This window comes from Megalobrama amblycephala, linkage group LG19, assembly GCF_018812025.1.
Source record: "Megalobrama amblycephala isolate DHTTF-2021 linkage group LG19, ASM1881202v1, whole genome shotgun sequence".
Classification (NCBI taxonomy): domain Eukaryota; kingdom Metazoa; phylum Chordata; class Actinopteri; order Cypriniformes; family Xenocyprididae; genus Megalobrama; species Megalobrama amblycephala.
In genome coordinates this window covers 33,261,799-33,279,967 of record NC_063062.1, presented here as the reverse complement: position 1 = coordinate 33,279,967, position 18,169 = coordinate 33,261,799, and the positions used below count along the sequence as shown (strand labels likewise).

General features: G+C 41.6%; 1 protein-coding gene across 1 annotated transcript; it reads left to right on the top strand.

Annotated features, from left to right (window-relative positions):
• Positions 1–12,772: 12,772 nt before the first annotated feature.
• On the top strand, positions 12,773–14,487 carry LOC125253935. Its single transcript, XM_048168193.1, has 3 exons — positions 12,773–12,985; positions 13,145–13,378; positions 13,468–14,487. Exons 1-3 carry the CDS (start codon positions 12,773–12,775, stop codon positions 14,485–14,487), a joined length of 1,467 nt encoding a protein of 488 aa, XP_048024150.1.
• Positions 14,488–18,169: the final 3,682 nt, after the last annotated feature.

The following is an 18,169-nucleotide window of genomic DNA, read 5'->3' as shown; positions in this document are numbered from 1 at the left end:
AATAAAAGTATTCATTTCTTTAATTTCTTTTCAAAAAAAAAAAAAAAAAAAAAAAATCTTACTGACCCCAAACTTTTGAACGGTAGTGTATAATGCTACAGAAGCTTTGTATTTCAGATAAATGCTGTTCTTTTGAACTTTCTGTTCATCAAGGAATCCTGAAAAAAAGTACACAACTGTTTTCAACATTGAAAATAATCATAAATGTTTATTGAGCAGCAAATCAGCATATTAGAATGATTTCTGAAGGATCATGTGACACTGAAGACTGGAGTAACGATGCTGAAAATTCAGCTTTGCATCACAGGAATAAATTACTTTGTCAAATATATTTAAATAGTACACAGTTATTTTAAATTGTAATAATATTTCACAATATTACTGTTTTTTACTGTATTTTTAATTAAATAAATGTAGCCTTGGTGAGCAGACGAAACTTCTTTTAAAAACATTAAAAATCTTAGTGGTTCCAAACTTTTGGACTGTACTGTATATATATATAAATAAAAGACTCAGTACCTGTGTGTTGAGGTGTCTGTTGTCTCTTGGTTTCAGAGTTCTCGGTTTCTGTCCTGACATTAGAACTGTTTATAGGATCCACATTAATATAGATATTCATCTCTTCATCATCTTCTCTGTCCATCTCATGTTGAATGCCCATATTACCATAATAAGACATATTCAGTCTGTTGGAGTTGAATGTGAGATTGTTAGATGCTGATACTTCCAGTGGGTTGTAATGCTGTGAACTTCTGCTTTTGAGCATTTATTGTGAGAAGGCACCACTGTGGTCAAGAACATGTGATATCCATTTAGGGGGCTAAAACCCTTTGCTAACTCTTGACAAATAAATGTGTTTTTTGTTTGTTTGTTTGTTTTGTTTTTAGTAAAAAACTACTTAAGTGCATTCTTGTCTTGTGTTTAGATTCATGTATATGATGTTGTCCTTATACTTCATTAATATGGACAAAGCATGTTTTCATACAATAGTTGACTGATAGACTTTCACAGCAACTAGAACTTGTTTCAACATCTAATTAGAGATAAACTGGAATAATTTGGATCTTGACTTTTATGTTTATTTTGACATCTTTACTTCAACAAGTACTTATACTTGTAATATATGCACAAAATTCTGTTTATGGGTATGAGTATTAAGTTTTGGAGGAAGACATGGTATTTTTAAAAGAGGTACACCTGTAAAACATAAAACATTTCTGCAGACAAGACTCTACTGACACATACATGCAAATTAACACACTTGCTATAAAGCGTGAATGATTTTCATTGTGATTATAGCATATTAAAATTGATAAATTGATGGAATGTGTTTAAAAAAAAGAAAAAAAATTATTTCACACTGTATGTCACACGGTATGTTCACACATCAACTTCCACTTTGTTCTAACTGGTGTTAGATTATGATAAGATAAGAAAAAGACCAGAGCTACCGACCTAAGCAGACCTAAACACGAACATTTATATTCAGCATTAAATAGAGAAGTGTTTATTCAAGATACCCAATGCAACTAGTCTCAACTAATGCATTTGTTATACAAAGTATGAAACTGTAGTGAAGGAGTACAGTTATATGAAGAGTAACATTTCATAATGAACTGCAGTAAGAAGTTTCCTTAGTTGGGAACACATGATTGACTTTAAATGCCACTGAAGTGCTTTGAAATGTTCAGCATTATTCAATGTCGTGATATAATTTCCACTGAAACATGAAGACAGGGAGGAACCTACTAAACAGCTCCTCCCCTTTTAAAAAAAATAGCCAATAGTGTTTTGTTTATCACAGCTCGGCCAGAGCCTTTGAGCTGGGCAAAGCCGCGTTTGACAGCTTATGACAGCTTATGACAGCCATAGTCTAACAGATTACCCTTTTAGATTTGAAGGGGCTCTATGCAGGAATGACACCCAGTGGTCGAAATAGGTACTGCAGTCCAAATTCAAAATATTGTTTGCCCCGCCCCCTTGTTCAAAGACGCGGGTGGCCAGCTTGACATGCAAAAACAGGGAGCGCAGTTGACAATGAAAGCAGAGGAGACTTACACACTGTAAGCTGATTTATCTGTGCTTTAATATGCTGTCGTTCATAGAGATTTTTAGATGGATGCAGAGGCTTTTTATTCAGGTAGAATCTGCGATTCTCTGACCCAGTTTGTTTGCTGGTTTCCATGGCTGCAGTACGCGGTGTTTTCCGCCAACTGGCAACCTGTGCTGTGGAAATACTATTGGATAAACTGCAGCACACGGTTTTGCACAGACCAAAACAAAAACAGACATTCTGACACGGAACACACATTTCAAAGTAGAATGTCTGACTGTAGCATTGATTTTCTGAGAAACAAGTAGGTAAACTTAGCATGTTTCCTAAATATCTGCAAACATGTTGGGGTATTTTTATGCTTTATTTAAGTAAAATTCTTACATATATCCCCTTTAATATGAAACTGTTACTAAAGCAAACCAGTGACATAATCATGCTGAGGATGTGTAGTTTGAAAACTTGTGTTGGTGCATGGCACCGGTGTTATCTCTTCTACTCATCAGTGCTGTTTCTAATGGTGAGTCTGTATAACCGTTTCTCCTCCTAATCTCCTCCATATCTCTTTAAAATACAGCATTATGTGAAAAATTCAAAAGGTCAGATATATTTTGTGGTCTGCGCCAACTTGCACATATGATCCTCTCTGTGCTATCGTGTCTCTGGACCGGTGGTTCGCGTGACACTAATGTGAAACCAGATTTCATTAGCCTCAATGAAAAACATTTACGCTGAACCACCACTGAATCGTTTCCTATCCGCTATATAGTGCACTATGTGCCATTCACCATGTAGAAAATAGTAATTGTGTGATCTAGTGAGATCTAGTGATTTCAGCTGCAGCTTCGGCGTCTATTTATAATGTAGGGGGCGGGACGCTTCAGATATAGAGAGCATTTGATTGGACAGAAGATCTGATGAGAAGCTGAAGTTCAGCATGATGTCATTAGAATCACTGATCCATATTGGTGGAAGTGAGAGACTTTAAGTTTTGAATGCTTATATCTCCTAAATGTGAACTTTGTCATTGTTTTGGAACACACAAGCTTATAGATAACGGTAAGGCCATCATATTCATAATAAAATACAAAAAACCTTCAATTTTGATTTCATGGGGACTTTAAATGACAACTAACGATCGAGCCATGTAGCAAATCCATTTTTGCTTCTTTTTTCCTCTAATTGTAATTTAATACTTTATTACAAATTACATTATCGACCCAAATGTGTAAATGAATGTATGAATACCATCATGTTGTGAGCTTCAGTGGAGTCAACCCAGCAATGTTACTCTTCTTGATATATGAGCATTTTGTGTCTAAGGAAGCTACATTAAGCTACTGATATGACTGGAGTCTTCAGGGTTCCTACACATTTTCCATTTCAAAAATCCATACTTTTCCATACTCAAATTTCCAGACCTCCTTCCAAACGATTTCTGCCATTGGTAAGCCTCGGTCTCCTTTTCTATGTATTCTTTGCTTCATGTTTGTAGTCTGGGTCCTACAAACTTTTAGTTAACAAATTAGTGTTTGTTTGAAGCATTTCTATAGAGTAGCCTACGAGTACGAGTAGCCTACACAAGCACAGTATGACAGTTTGCCTAATAATTTATAAATTCATAACTTTGTAAACATATCTTCAATGTGAAAAAAGGTCCAAAAGGTGACGTGTAGGAATTAAATAGTTGTAGGGGGGTATGGGGACATCCTCCCCCAGGAGATGATTTTTGTGATTTTAACATGTAAACGAAGCATTCTGGTGCACTCTGACAAGAACATTAATGGAAAAAACATTTGCTTCAAGAAAAAAAATGGCACTTGGGCTGAGCATTGACAAATTTCACAATTGAATGCGATTTTGATTCAAAAGCTTGCAATTTGATTTTGATTTAATTACATTTGATTCAGTATTGATTCATTTGGGCCAATCAGGTACAGGACATGGCAAATTTCCTCAAAGAAAAAACAACTAATTCTGTAAACTATACAGGGAACCACAGCTGGTACATCATTATAATATTAGGTTAAAATCAATTTGTAAGCTACTTACACAGGCTAAATTAAACATAAGGACATTTTTTATAATAACGTTATAAAAATTTTTTTTAATGACAATTATTTTTCTACTCTTTTTTTTATGTAGGTCTAAACATTTCAATGGTGGCTGTCATAAAACGTATTCAATATCGAAGCATGTTAAGTACAAATACAATGAATATGCAATAGCCTACGTGTGCATATATTTAGCAAAATGCTCCTCTCAAAGTTCATTTTTGTAGCCGAATAATGAGTTTTTGAACACTGGACGGCTTTTCTGAGCTAAGCTAAATGTGACATTTTTACAAGCTGTTCTATTGACACCTTTCTGGGGTTCAAACACTGATTGATCGATTGCAAGTGATATGATTCAGATTTTGGTAAGTTGTACTGTATCTTTCAACATACCTTAGGATGTTGTTCATGTTTATTTTGTGTTGTCATTAGTAAAGTGGAAGAGATGGCTGGTTCACAAGTGCTACAGCGATCTATTATGCCACAGAGCACCAAGAAAGATTGCAACTCACTCCAGTCAATGGAAAAGAAGCCCATTTCCTAAATTCTTGTGAGAATCTTGTGACAAACACACACTCACCCCGAGAAAAAAAAAAAACCCTCTTCAGAGCTATACGATTCACATACATGACGAATTTTGATTCAAAACGGTTAATTTTGCCAAAAAGTGACTAGTTTGCAGGAATGATAAATTAGAAAACTGAATAGAGCCAATAGTCTGGAAATACAAATATTTTGTCACATATGGCACAGAGACAAGAGAGTAAGATCCATATGCAGCTTTAATGGGGTAATCCAGAAACAATCCAAACAGGCAAGGGTCAAAATCCACAGAAACAGTCCATACAAAAACAAGAAAAACACAAGGAAAACCAAAACGGAGAAACCAGAAACCATACATGAAAACACCATAACAAAAGTAGAAACAAACCAGGTATAAATAGACAGACACTAATGAACAAACACAAAACAGCTGGGTGCAATGAAACGGGATAATGAGTCCGGGAAGTGTGTTATGGGAAATGAAGTCCAAGGGCCCTATAATACACCCGGCGCAATGCAACGCAAGGCGCAGCGCAAGTGTGTTTGCTAGTTTGCGTCCGGCGCCGTTCACGTTTTCCCGTTCAGCGCCACGTCCTTAAATTAGTAAATGCATTTGCGCCAGTTATTGCGCCCATGGGCGTGCTGGTCTAAAAAAGAGGTGTGTTCAGGCACATTGCTATTTTAAGGAGCTGAAAATAGACTGCGCCATAGACCAACTCAAACCTGGTCTAAAGTCTAAAGTCAATGGCGCAATATTTTTTTGTTAGAGTGCGTTGGTAGAAACTGCGCCTCTGGGCGCGTCCACAGTGCGCGTTGACTTTGCTTATTACACACAGGGATGCGCATCACACAAACATGCCAAATATTAAAAACAAAAGGATTACAGTGTAAAAGAATATTATTGTGTAGGCTACATTATATAAAAATGTAGTGATGAATAGTCATTGCGTGTATTAGAATTAGGCTACCTATTTTCAATTCAGCCTATTACTACTTATAACGGACACAATCACTGCTAATTCATCCCACGCCTTCTTCACCTCGGGAAGCTTTGGTGGATTCCTGCTTGTCCCGTAGATGATCTGCCTGCGCGCTTTAACTTCGCGCACGAGCAGATCGGTTTCTTCCCTTGAAAAGCGTTCAGCTTTTCCGCCAACAAATTCCGCCATGTAAATAGCAATCCGCCATGGCGCGAGCGCATCTCGCTCTTAACGGGAATGGGAGATGACACTCTGATTGGTTTATTGAACGTTACGCCCATTACTCATTAAGAGAATAGGGACAACCCATTTCAAAAATGTGCCCCAGCGCACGGACCGTTTTTCCGTCGTTAAAATAGCAAAAGTGGATTTGGACATGCCCTGAATGCACCTGCGCCGTGCGCTTTACACTTTGCGTTTAGATCGTTAAAATAGGGCCCCAAGAGTGAAAACAAGATTCCGGGTTGGAGTGCCCTCTAGTGGCTGATTAGGGCACCCCCACTAGTGATCATGACATATTTACACATATATAAATACTTTTTTCCATACTTTTCCAGACCTGGAAATTACTCAAATCAAATTCCATACTTCTCCAAATTACATAGGAACCCTGAGTCTTTATCTCATGAGATTTATAAGATTATTAACACATCGAAATTATCATTCTTTAGATACATTTAAAAGAGAAATACATTACAAAGCATGTGCTTTAAGGTTTCTGCTAATGCTGAATGTCATTCCTGTATACTGTAGGTCTGTGTAGACTGGCAGCTCTGCTCTTTTTTTCCCTGTTCTTAACACCAGTTTATCAGTATATTATCTGCATTGGTTTGGATAATAATCTCCTCTCCATCTTCTTTGTTAATCTCTTGTTTCTCAGCAGAGGATCTATAAAATAATCCTCTCAGAAATCTTCAGTATATTTGGATCATTTGATTGGTAAATGTTGTTCTGTGTGGTTCTGTTCAGATGGACTGCACTGCTCTGAACTGCAGTTTTCAGGTGTCCCTCGGTGTCTAGTTGTTAATGACATATAACGAGAGATAGAACAGATGACAGATAAGAGATACGTCTCTGATGAACGTTAAAATACGTATATTTGAAAGCGCAGCGGAGATGGATCTCTCATCTGTATGTCAAAACCTGCACCTGCTCACTTTATTAACTCAATAAACTCGATAGCTTTATGAGCTAAGCTTAAAGGGTTATTTCACCCAAAAATGAAAATTCTGTCATTTAGTTCTCACCCTGATGTTGTTCCACATAATTACCGTCATTCGAGGTTTGGAAAAGTAGTAAAAACCTCATTAAAATAGTCCAGGTGACTATAGTGGTTCAACCTTAATGTTATGAAACGACAAGAATACGTTTTGTAATACTTTTACAAAAATAACATTAAAAATATCTTCTGTGTAATTGTCCTATGCTGTTTACGTCCAGTGCCAGAGTATTTTTACTACTTATCTGGACCTTGAATTATGGTAATTACGTTGGTAAAACCTCTTGGATTTCATTAAAAATATCTTAACTTAATCTTAAAATCTTATGGGTCTGGAATGACACGAGGGCGAGTAATTAATGAGAGAAATTTCATATTTGTGTGAGATAACCCTTTAAATGACAAGCTCAAAAACATGAGTGGACGTGGCAACGCTGCAAGAGCGCTCTCTGTGAAGCATAAACAAAACACGACGCCTCCGTTGACTGTGCTTTAGTTAAAAATGTTGAACACAAGTCTTTTGTCAGTGTTATATTACTTTATCAGAATATGATACCAAACACACAAGACACCAGAACGTTGCTATGATGTCAATGTGTGCGAGTCGTGATCTGTACACACGTGGAAGGATAAATCGTTCCCACATTTTTAATGCAGTTGTCTCTCATGAAACTTTACAACGTGTACGTGACCTCTGTGTTCTGACACGTGTGGTGTCCAGAAGACTGTATGGAGCTGAAACTGCAGTAATTATGACAAAGTAATTGAATGCTGTTGCTTCAAGCAAACCGCATTGCTCTTAAATATTCTGCTCTTGCTGTGGTCATGAACTTCTGATATCCTGTTAAGATGATAAAAAAGGAAAACAATTTTTAATAACTGTACTGCTCTGAACTTCTGGTTCTTCACTTCTGCTTTCAAAGCTTTTAGAAGAAACCACTGTGGTCAAAATGACTCACAGCATTTCAGATGAACCCTTTTGGCCATATTTTAGTTGATGCAAAATTATGGAAGACACACAGCAATAGTTGACAGCAGCAATAGTGTAGGGGTAACATGAGTGGCAGAAAGTTCTGATGCAAATCGACCAGAGTTCGAATTCTTCTCCCTTTTCCCATCACATACCAAATCAGAAATTTATAAAAATATATATATATATAAAATTTACATAATATATATATATATATATATATATATATATATATATATATATATATATATATATATATATATATATATATATATATATTTTTGTTCAAGGGATCTAATGAAAATGGGCCTGGCTGAAATAGCATATAACCCCTTTAAGGTCACACAAAGCCCAAGTGGGAACATTTCTTCAAATACTGTGAATATAGATAGATGGAGGAATTTGCCTAATAATAGGGGTATCCTGGTCAGTTTGGGGTATGTATCAAGTGGGGGTATATAGGTCTGCAGTACCTAAAGAGATCTATTCATTAGCATTCACATTCATGTTTTGTTTCTTGAAAACATGACAGATTTGACAAAAGCTTTAGCTGACAGAGTAGTTTGAGATAGGACACAGATGCAAATTTAACACACAAACAATATTTATAAAACTTACCCTCATTTTTAAAGGGTGAAATTTAAATATTATAAGTATTTTATTTAACTTAAAAAGTACTCTAATTAGATCACCGCAGGTAAAACTACACATGGCACTTCACTACATTTTAGTAAAAATATTGTTTCTATATCTAGAATGGTTTTAAGGTGTAGTCTATAAACACATTTAATATAAATATGAATGCACAAAACTGAAAGTTTATGACAAAAATAGTCTGTAATGTGGCCTAATTGGCGTTCAATACAAGTCTACATTAAAAATGAAATAAAATAAAATATAACCTACATTTCTGACAATATACCATGGTTACAGTTAGTGTTACCACAGTAAATCCATGATAAATGTTGGTGAATTGTTGTTTGAACAGTATTCTAACTGGATCGGTTTCAATGTTTCTCCTGATCTGGCTTTAAAGGGGACCTATTATTTCCCATTTTACAAACGTAAAATAAGTCTCTGATGTCCCCAGAGTGTGTATGTGAAGTTTTAGCTCAAAATACCTCACAGATAATTTTTCATAGCATGTTAAATTTGCCACTTTTAGTGGTTGAGCAAAAATGAGCCGTTTGCAAATGAGCTGCTGCTATCGGCCTAAGAGGGCGGAGCTTCAAGAGCTCGTTCTCCCCTATCAGGATTCAGTCAGGACGCTCTATAATGTGAGAAACTGCGAATATATGCTGCATGAAGATAGAACAGGTATAGTTTAGTTAAATTATGGTTATAACTTATATTGTCTTCTTCTTTTTTTATCCACTAAGTTAACTAACAAGCCTGTTGTACTGTCTGAATGATGGCCAAAACTATACAGATGAGTTTTATAAAGTTTATTGTACTTCACACAAAAGATGAAGCGTCCGTTTTCACTCTAGAAAATCTCTGTAAGAGCTTAATAAAACACAGTGCAAGTGTGCATTAAAATATTATCCATAAACTAGCTCTTTTCCCTTGTATTATCATGAGCAACAAACATAGCGAAGAACACAGAAACACTTGTATGTGTATAACCCAGAATAACATTTTCATATTTCAATTAAATTTCAGGAATTATACCACAAAAAATACTCACATTTTTTTTTCCACAGAATCTTAGTATACTCAAAATACTAAAATAAATGAGATATATTTTCAGTTCCCTTTCGTGGGAACTATCGACGCTACGTCGGATGACGTGATGGGAACCCTCTGTATTTTGTGTTCGTGAAGCACCTCTGTATCCAACCAATGAAAAGACGTCACGGATCAGGAAGCTATAAAGCACACCTGAACACAAAGCACGCCAGCTTCTGTTGTCTTCAGCAAGCGCTCTCTGTATCTTGTTTGTCTTATTTATTGTTGTCTGTCTGATACATTCACACAGTGATCTCTTCGTCCGAGGACAAGAGTTTCAAAGCACAATATAAAAAGACATATATATATTATGGCGGAAAAGCAGCAGTTCAGAAAGTGTGTTCCTCCCTGCCCACGCTTCATTGTGGAAGGGGATACACACGATATGTGTGTTAAATGCCTGGGGGTTGAGCACGCACAGGTGGCTCTCGAGGGAGCCGTCTGTGTGCACTGTGAGCGGCTCACCCTCAGAGTGCTGCATTCGCGTCGAGCGCTCTTCGAGGAGGGCGCCGAGGCGAGTGTTCCCCGCGGGTCCGGTCCCGCTGCTGCCGAGGCACAGCGCAGGCTGCACTCGTGGGGTTCACAGATGGATCTAGCGGAGGGGGAAGAGACGGGCTCTGCCTTATCGCTTCCCTTACCCGCTAGACCCAGTGTCTCTCCTTTGGTGGCGGAAGCACGCGTAGCGGTTTCTTCCCCCCGAAGAGAGGCACCGATGCTCAATATATCTTCCTCCGAGGAGGTTGATGTAGAGAGTGTCGATGATGTACCGCCATCAACTTTACCAGCTTATGAGGAGCTATTAGAGGTAGTGACCAGGGCTGTTGAAAAGTTAAACATCGAATGGCCTGTGGAGAAAGCCGAGTCCAGAGTTAAAAGCAAACTGGATGAACGCTTTCTTCCCCCTCGGTCACTGCCTCAGCGCCGGGGTCTCCCGTTCTTTCCCGACCTCCATGCCGAGGTGTCGAGGTCGTGGAAGAGACCCGTGCAGTATCGGCTGTACAGCCCGCAGACATCGCTGTACAGCAATATTGTTGGCCTAAAAAATCATGGCTATGGGGCGATGCCTCGGGTAGAGGAGACGCTTGCGAGCTATCTCTCGCCCGAGACCGCGTCGTCCCTTAAGACCCCGGCGCTGCCCACCAAGCCTCTGAAAACTACATCCAGCTTGGTGAGCAAGGCTTACTCGGCAGCAGGTCAGGCGGCGGCATGCCTTCACACCATGTCCATCCTTCAGGCATATCAAGCCGACCTGCTGGGGGAAATTGATCAGAGCGGGGAAGCGTCCTTCGAGGTGATTCACGAGCTGCGCAAAGCCACAGATTTAGCTCTCTGGGCCACCAAGGAAACGGCCAAATCCATCGGTCGTTCTATGGCAGCCCTGGTGGCCACGGAGAGGCACCTATGGTTGAATCTGTCCGACATTAAAGAACGTGACAAAAACACGCTCATGGACGCGCTGCTGTCTCCTGGTGGCCTGTTCGGCGACGCAATGTCAACAGTTGTCGACAGGTTCCAGGAGTCACGCAAACAAACGGCGGCGTTTTCTAAGATCATTCCCCGCCGCGCTCATCCCTCCGAGGCTGCTGGGCGGGAGCAGCCTCGGCCGACAGCCAGCTCCCCAGCAACATCCGCGCACAGAGCGCAACAAAAAGCCAGTGTCGCCTCCCGTACTCCCCCACGCAGTGCCTGGGGACCGGGACGGGCGGCACAGGCGAAGCCTTCCGGAGGTAGGGCGGATCTGAGGACCGTCATTATCTCTCGGAAGGCTTCAAAGAAGAAGTCCTGACACTAGTGTCGCAGGATTTCTCGAAGGCAGCCCCCTCCGGGAGGATTCGGATATCGGGTCCTCCTCGGTGCCCTCAGGGGACCGTTCTGCCAACCCTGCCACCAAGTGTGAGTCAGGGCGCAGCGGTCTCCACCGATCCTCCGAGGGGGGTCGGTCAGCACGTGATTCGCCTGTCTGCCGGTGCGCCGCGTCAGATGGACGAGCCAAGTGCTCAAAAAACACCAGAGACCATTCTCGAGAGACTGGTTCCCTTAGTAGAATATTTGGAAGAGTGGAAGAATCTCCCGAATGTTTCGAAGTGGGTGCTGCTCATGATAGAACAGGGCTACAGAATTCAGTTCGGTTCACGACCGCCCAGGTTCAACGGGGTGCTTCCTACGGTGGTAACCCCAGAGCAGTCTCTGGTGATGGAGCAAGAAGTAACGACGCTTTTGCAAAAAGGGGCTATAGAAAGGGTTTCCCCTCCCAGCAAAATGTCGGGCTTTTACAGCCGCTACTTCATTGTTCCGAAGAAGGATGGAGGGTTGCGTCCGATCATAGATTTACGTGTGCTAAATCGATCCGTAAAGAAGCTGAAGTTCAAAATGCTTACACTCAGACAGATCATCCCTCAGATCAGGTCCGAGGACTGGTTTGTAGCGATAGATCTGAAAGACGCATAGTTTCATGTATCCATCCATCCTTCACACAGGCAGTTCCTCAGGTTTGCTTTCGGGGGCGAAGCTTACCAATACAGGGTTCTTCCGTTCGGCCTATCCCGATCACCCCGCACGTTCACGAAGTGCGTGGATGCAGCGCTGGCTCCGCTGAGACTCCAGGGCATCCGCGTGCTGAACTATATCGACGATTGGTTGATATTAGCTCAAACATAACAATTGGCAGTTCAACATCGAGATGTTGTTCTGTCGCACATGAAGAGGCTTGGGCTGAGGCTCAACGCCAAAAAGAGTGTGCTGGTCCCGAGTCAGGTTGCAAACTACTTAGGTGTAATCTGGGATTCCACCACGATGCAGGCGCAGTTGTCCCCTGCTCGTGTGAGTTCCATTCTCGGGGCCGTGGAAGGGGTGAAGTTAGGCCAGTCACTCACTGTAAAACAGTTTCAGAGACTGGTGGGTCTGATGGCAGCTGCGTCCAACGTTATTACTTTTGGCCTTCTGCACATGAGACCCCTACAGTGGTGGCTCAGGACCAAGGGGTTTTCCCCGAGGGGAAATCCTTTTCGCATGATCAAAGTCACGCGGCGATGCCTTCGTGCTCTGGTCATGTGGAAGAAGCCTTGGTTCCTAACCCAGGGACCCGTGCTGGGGACTTCTGGTCGTCGTGTAATGCTTACGACAGATGCTTCCCTCACGGGCTGGGGAGCGGTCATGAGTGGCCACTCAGCTCAGGGTCTGTGGGAGGACCATCAGCGCTCCTGGCACATAAATCGGCTGGAGATGATGGCGGTGTTCCTCGCACTAAAACACTTCCTCCCCAACCTGAGAGACCATCATGTGCTGGTCCGTACGGACAACACTACGGTGGTCTCGTATATCAACCATCAGGGGGGTTTGCGGTCTCGCCCATTATCAAAGTTGGCCAGTCGCATCCTCCTCTGGTCCCAGGGAAAGCTCCTCTCGCTGAGAGCAGCTTACATCCCCGGGCGGTTGAATGTGGGAGCGGACGCCCTGTCGAGGCAGGGCGCGAGACCGGGGGAATGGAAACTCCACACCAAGGTGGTGGAGTTGATATGGAAAACTTTCGGTCGAGCTCAAGTCGATCTCTTTGCCACAGAGGAGTCAGCTCAGTGCCCTCTGTGGTACTCACTTCAGCACCCAGCACCTCTAGGGCTGGATGCCATGCTACAGACGTGGCCGAGGCTACGTCTGTATGCATTCCCCCCAGTCTCAATGCTCCCGGGAGTTCTGGAAAAGGTTCGCCAGGAGAAGGTCGACCTAATATTGGTGGCCCCTTACTGGCCGACCAGAATATGGTTTTCGGACATAATGTCTCTTCTGCACGGCTCTCCCTTAGAGCTTCCCCTCAGGCAGGATCTCCTGTCTCAAGTGGGCGGAACGATTCTCCATCCCCGCCCAGAAATGTGGAAACTGTGGGCCTGGCCCCTGAGGGGGCAAGGCTCATAGGAACTGGTCTCCCAACCGAGGTTGTGGAGACCATCCTTCATTCCAGAGCTCCCTCCACGAGGAAGTTGTACTTATACAAATGGAAATTGTTCTCTGCGTGGTGTGAACAGCATAATTTGGACCCGGTCCATTCTTCAGTCTCAGACGTGCTTCGGTTCCTTCAGGAAAAGTTCTCGGAAGGTTTAACCCCTTCCACGCTGAAAGTATATGTGGCCGCTATTTCGGTTCACCATATTCCTGTAGGGGGCTCCTCGCTGGGTCGAGACCCCCTAGTAGTACGCTTCCTCCGTGGTGCACTCAGGTTGAGGCCTGTGGTGCGCACAAAGACCCCGACCTGGGACCTCACTATTGTGCTCCAAGGGCTGGCTGAGGCTCCCTTCGAGCCAATAGAGGAGGTGTCAGACAAGTTCTTGACACTCAAAACTATCTTTCTCTTGGCCGTCTCTTCTTTGAAGAGAATTGGTGATTTACAAGCGCTGTCAGTCGCTCCATCTTGTCTTGAGTTTGCGCCTGGTATGGTGAAAGCCTTTCTGCATACCAGGCCGGGCTATGTTCCAAAGGTTCCGACGAGGGTCCCAGGCCCCATTGTACTTGAGGCTTTCTGCCCGCCTCCTTTCGCAAACTTGGATCAGGAAAGGAAGAATCTGCTTTGCCCTGTAAGAGCATTAGATACGTATGTCCACAGAGCTGCCCTGTGGAGAAAAACAGAACAATTGTTTGTGTGTTACGGGTCCCCTAAGAGGGGGGGCCCAGCATCTAAACAGCGGATGAGCAAGTGGGTGGTCGAGGCCATCTCACTTGCGTATGAGACGGTGGGGCGCCCGTGTCCTTTGATGGTGCGGGCTCACTCCACGAGAGGTATGGCCGCGTCCAGAGCTCTTCTATCTGGTGTCTCTATGGACGACATTTGTGGTGCGGCTGGATGGTCATCCCAGCACACCTTTATCAGATTTTACAATCTTCACCTTAATATCACTCCGGGGGCCAGGGTGCTACAAAATAGCAGCCAGGCACTTGGAGAGACGGCGTAGTTGGGATTGCGTTCCCATCACGTCATCCGACGTAGCGTCGATAGTTCCCACGAAAGGGAACGTCTCGGGTTACGAGTGTAACCCTTGTTCCCTGAGTAAGGGAACGAGACGCTACGTCATGTGGTCGTATCTCCTGCATACCTGGTGCGCTTGCTTCAGACAACCTACAGAAGCTGGCGTGCTTTGTGTTCAGGTGTGCTTTATAGCTTCCTGATCCGTGACGTCACCCGCCTCTGACGTCGCGTCTTTTCATTGGTTGGATACAGAGGTGCTTCACGAACACAAAATACAGAGGGTTCCCATCACGTCATCCGACGTAGCGTCTCGTTCCCTTACTCAGGGAACAAGGGTTACACTCGTAACCCGAGACGTTTGGAGACCACAGAAAGAGCAATTTACATCAAAATCATCAGAAATAAACCTTTGTAAAAAAGAATTTTGTGGGATGGCACTAATGAATCATTTTATAAGAGACTTATTTTATCTTATTGTACAAAAAGATTTTTTGAGGCAAAACCCACACTCTTGCCTAGTTAATTTAACCTACATGTCTGTTCCAATAAAAAATAGCATTCGGACAAGAGACAACCTCATTCTGGAACAAAGCATGAATACTCCTACCATACTGGATCCATTCATCCTTTGGCCACCTCCAGGTTCTGGCAACTTGAAACGGTGCAAGAATTTCTCCACATCCTCCCCCTGCTGGAGGACTGACAACCTCAGCTCCATTCGCGGTGTCGGCTGGCGGTGGTACCATGTCAGTTGGTGAGTCTCAATCTCTCTGACAAGCTGTGATTCTATGCTGAGCTGGCATTGGAAGCTCCATCCATGGACTTTCGGCCTCACTCGACACCTCAGTTGGCCGGACAGCTTGCATAGTCGACTTCCACAGACTCCGTAGCTCCATTACATACCATTGCTTTCTCCACTCCTGTGCGCTTAGGAAATTGTGCATCACTGCAAACATCCCACCACTAGATGATGGAGCAGAAGAGATGGACTTTTGAGGCGATGTGGACTTGGGATGAACTGGTGGAGGATTCTCCTCTCTCTCCTCCTCTGTCAACTCAGCAGTGTCCCAGGCCACATCCGGGGGGTATTTATTGGTAAAAATAATTTTATTAATTATTAGGCTTAAATTAAAATATTCTCACAGTGAGACTTGGTAACCACAGGTAAAACCATACATGGCTACCACTGTCAAATGATATTATATCATGACATTGTATAGGCCTAAAAAAAAGCCCAAACGGGTACAAACAACACCTTAACAAAGACCTGAATTATATATTCCCCTACCCACCTAATAAATATTGCAATATAAATGGCTATAACATAGTTTTCAATATAAATATTCCACATTTACACAAACCATGGTAATTTACTACAGTTAATTCATGATAAATGTTTTTAAGGGTGGTGATTTTGGGATTTAAAAGGCTTCTATCTTCATTCATGGCACATTTCTCCTGTTTTCCTCATCAGTCTTGTTGGGAATGTTGAGGCTGTTTCTTCCGATTTAAAACTAGTTTAATTACTGAGTGATTTGTAGTTTGTAACCGAGGTGTGTGTCGATTTGAAACGCTGATCTCACTTGATGTCGCAACACTGTTTAATAATGGTGACCGGGAATAAACGCAGCTCCTTTAAGCTTTCGTTCCGTTACCACTGGGTCATGCTGCCTAGTTCAAAGTAAACTAGTGAAACACATGAAAACAGCGCTATTTGTTCTGTATTTGTTGTTACTGGTCGAGAAACATCTACAGATGATTCAGTGGCAAAGCGGTCTGAACGAATCCAAATCGTTTCAGAACGTAATGCAAGCGCATTAGGCCAATTCACGGAAAAGAAAGTAGACGTATGGGAAAGTATGGGACACGCATAATAACTGCTGAAATATTCGCATGGAAAAAGTTTCTCAGGTCAGTTGGAGGAGTGTGCATGGTACGAACAGTGCGTATATAGCCGTACAGCTGCATGCGCCACTGCAGCCACGTATCTAACCAAATTTTGCCGCACCACCAGGAAAAGAGGAGGAGGGAGATTGGAGTGCTGCGGGCCGGATGAAGATAATTGGCGGGCCAGATTTAGCCTGTTGTCCGCCATTTGACGAGCCCTGGGGCCTGTTTCAGATAGGAGGTGACAACTCTGAGTTTGTTAACACTGAAATGAGGGAAACTCTGGGTTTTCTGTTTCAGAATGGGAGGTATGTCAAACCCGAGAAAGCAGGGTAAGTCAAGCCTGTTTCTGAAAGAGAGGTAACTTCTACTCAGAGTCAGTTACCATGGTAACTTACTCTGTGAACCTAACCTGGTTGGGAGCAGGTTTTCTTTGGTAAACCCAGAGTTTCCTTCGGTCTCCTCCTTTTTAAAGTGCAAGTGATGTTTAAATAGTTCGCTCATTCATTCACACTGCAAAAATGCTTTTCATAATGAGTATTTTTCATCCTGTTTCAAGTACAAATATCTAAAAATTCCTAAATCAAGATGGATTTTCTATATAAGAAAATGATATAAGATATTTAGTCTTGTTTCTAAATTAAGTGCATATTACTTAAGTAAAATTATCAATATCTGCCAGTGTGGTAATAAAAATAATCTTAATGCAAACGGAAAGTGTCAGAGTGTCTACCCAGGTGGTTCAAGTGTACTACAAGAGGTTACTGAATAAATTTTTTTTAATACAGAGTATGTTAAAAGCACATTTTAGTTCAAATTCATGGTGTCTCAAAATAGCACAGTTGAGTACACTTAGATATTCTTAAGATTATATTAAGAAGTACTAAAGTACAGCTTTTAGTACATTAAGTACAAAATAAGTTCACGAAAATAGAGCACTTTAAGTACATTATGGAAGTGTACTGTGTACCAAAATAAAGTGTATTCTACTGCACTTTAAATGTACTTATAAATGTACTTACAAATATATCCTAATGTACTAGTTATAAGAAAATCAATGTCATTTAAACTTATGATTACTATATAAAACTCTACTAAGATTGAACTAATTTAAGCATTGAAAGCACACTTTTAACAAATACACTAATAAAACTCCTCTGTATATTTTTGAGGTAGTATACTTTATTTCATTGCACTAAAAATCAATTTAAGTAGTAGTGGTATTTAGTATACTTTTCCAAGTGCAGTGAAGTACTACTGAAGTACAAATGTACATTGAATTAGTGTATTTATAGTGTATAACTTTGACACTTTTATTTAGCACCAAAATAAAGAATGTACTAAAAATGTACTTGCTTGTATTTAAGTATTTTTTTTAATGCACTTAAGTATACTTTTTTTCACCTGGGTATTACTAAGTGTAAATGTACAGTAGCTCCGCCCACCAGTGTCACACCAGGTTAAAACTGACCCATGTTCTTGTGGCTGCAGTGGTGTAGGCAGTAGTGTGTTGGGTGCGGAGAATTAACTTGTGATGTGATTGACTGGGTTCGAATCTGCCTTTTGCCGAGCTCGCTATTCTCCCTTTTCCCATCACATATCACATCAGAAAGGCATTTATTTTCAATAAAAATGAAGAAAATTTGAAGTAAATTGCCTAACGAGTGTTTAATAATGATAAAATCATTTACACTCTTATTGCATCCTGCATTATTTTTTTCTTATTATTTTTTGCATGTGGGATACCATGAAAATAAATATTAGTTCAATAACTTACCATT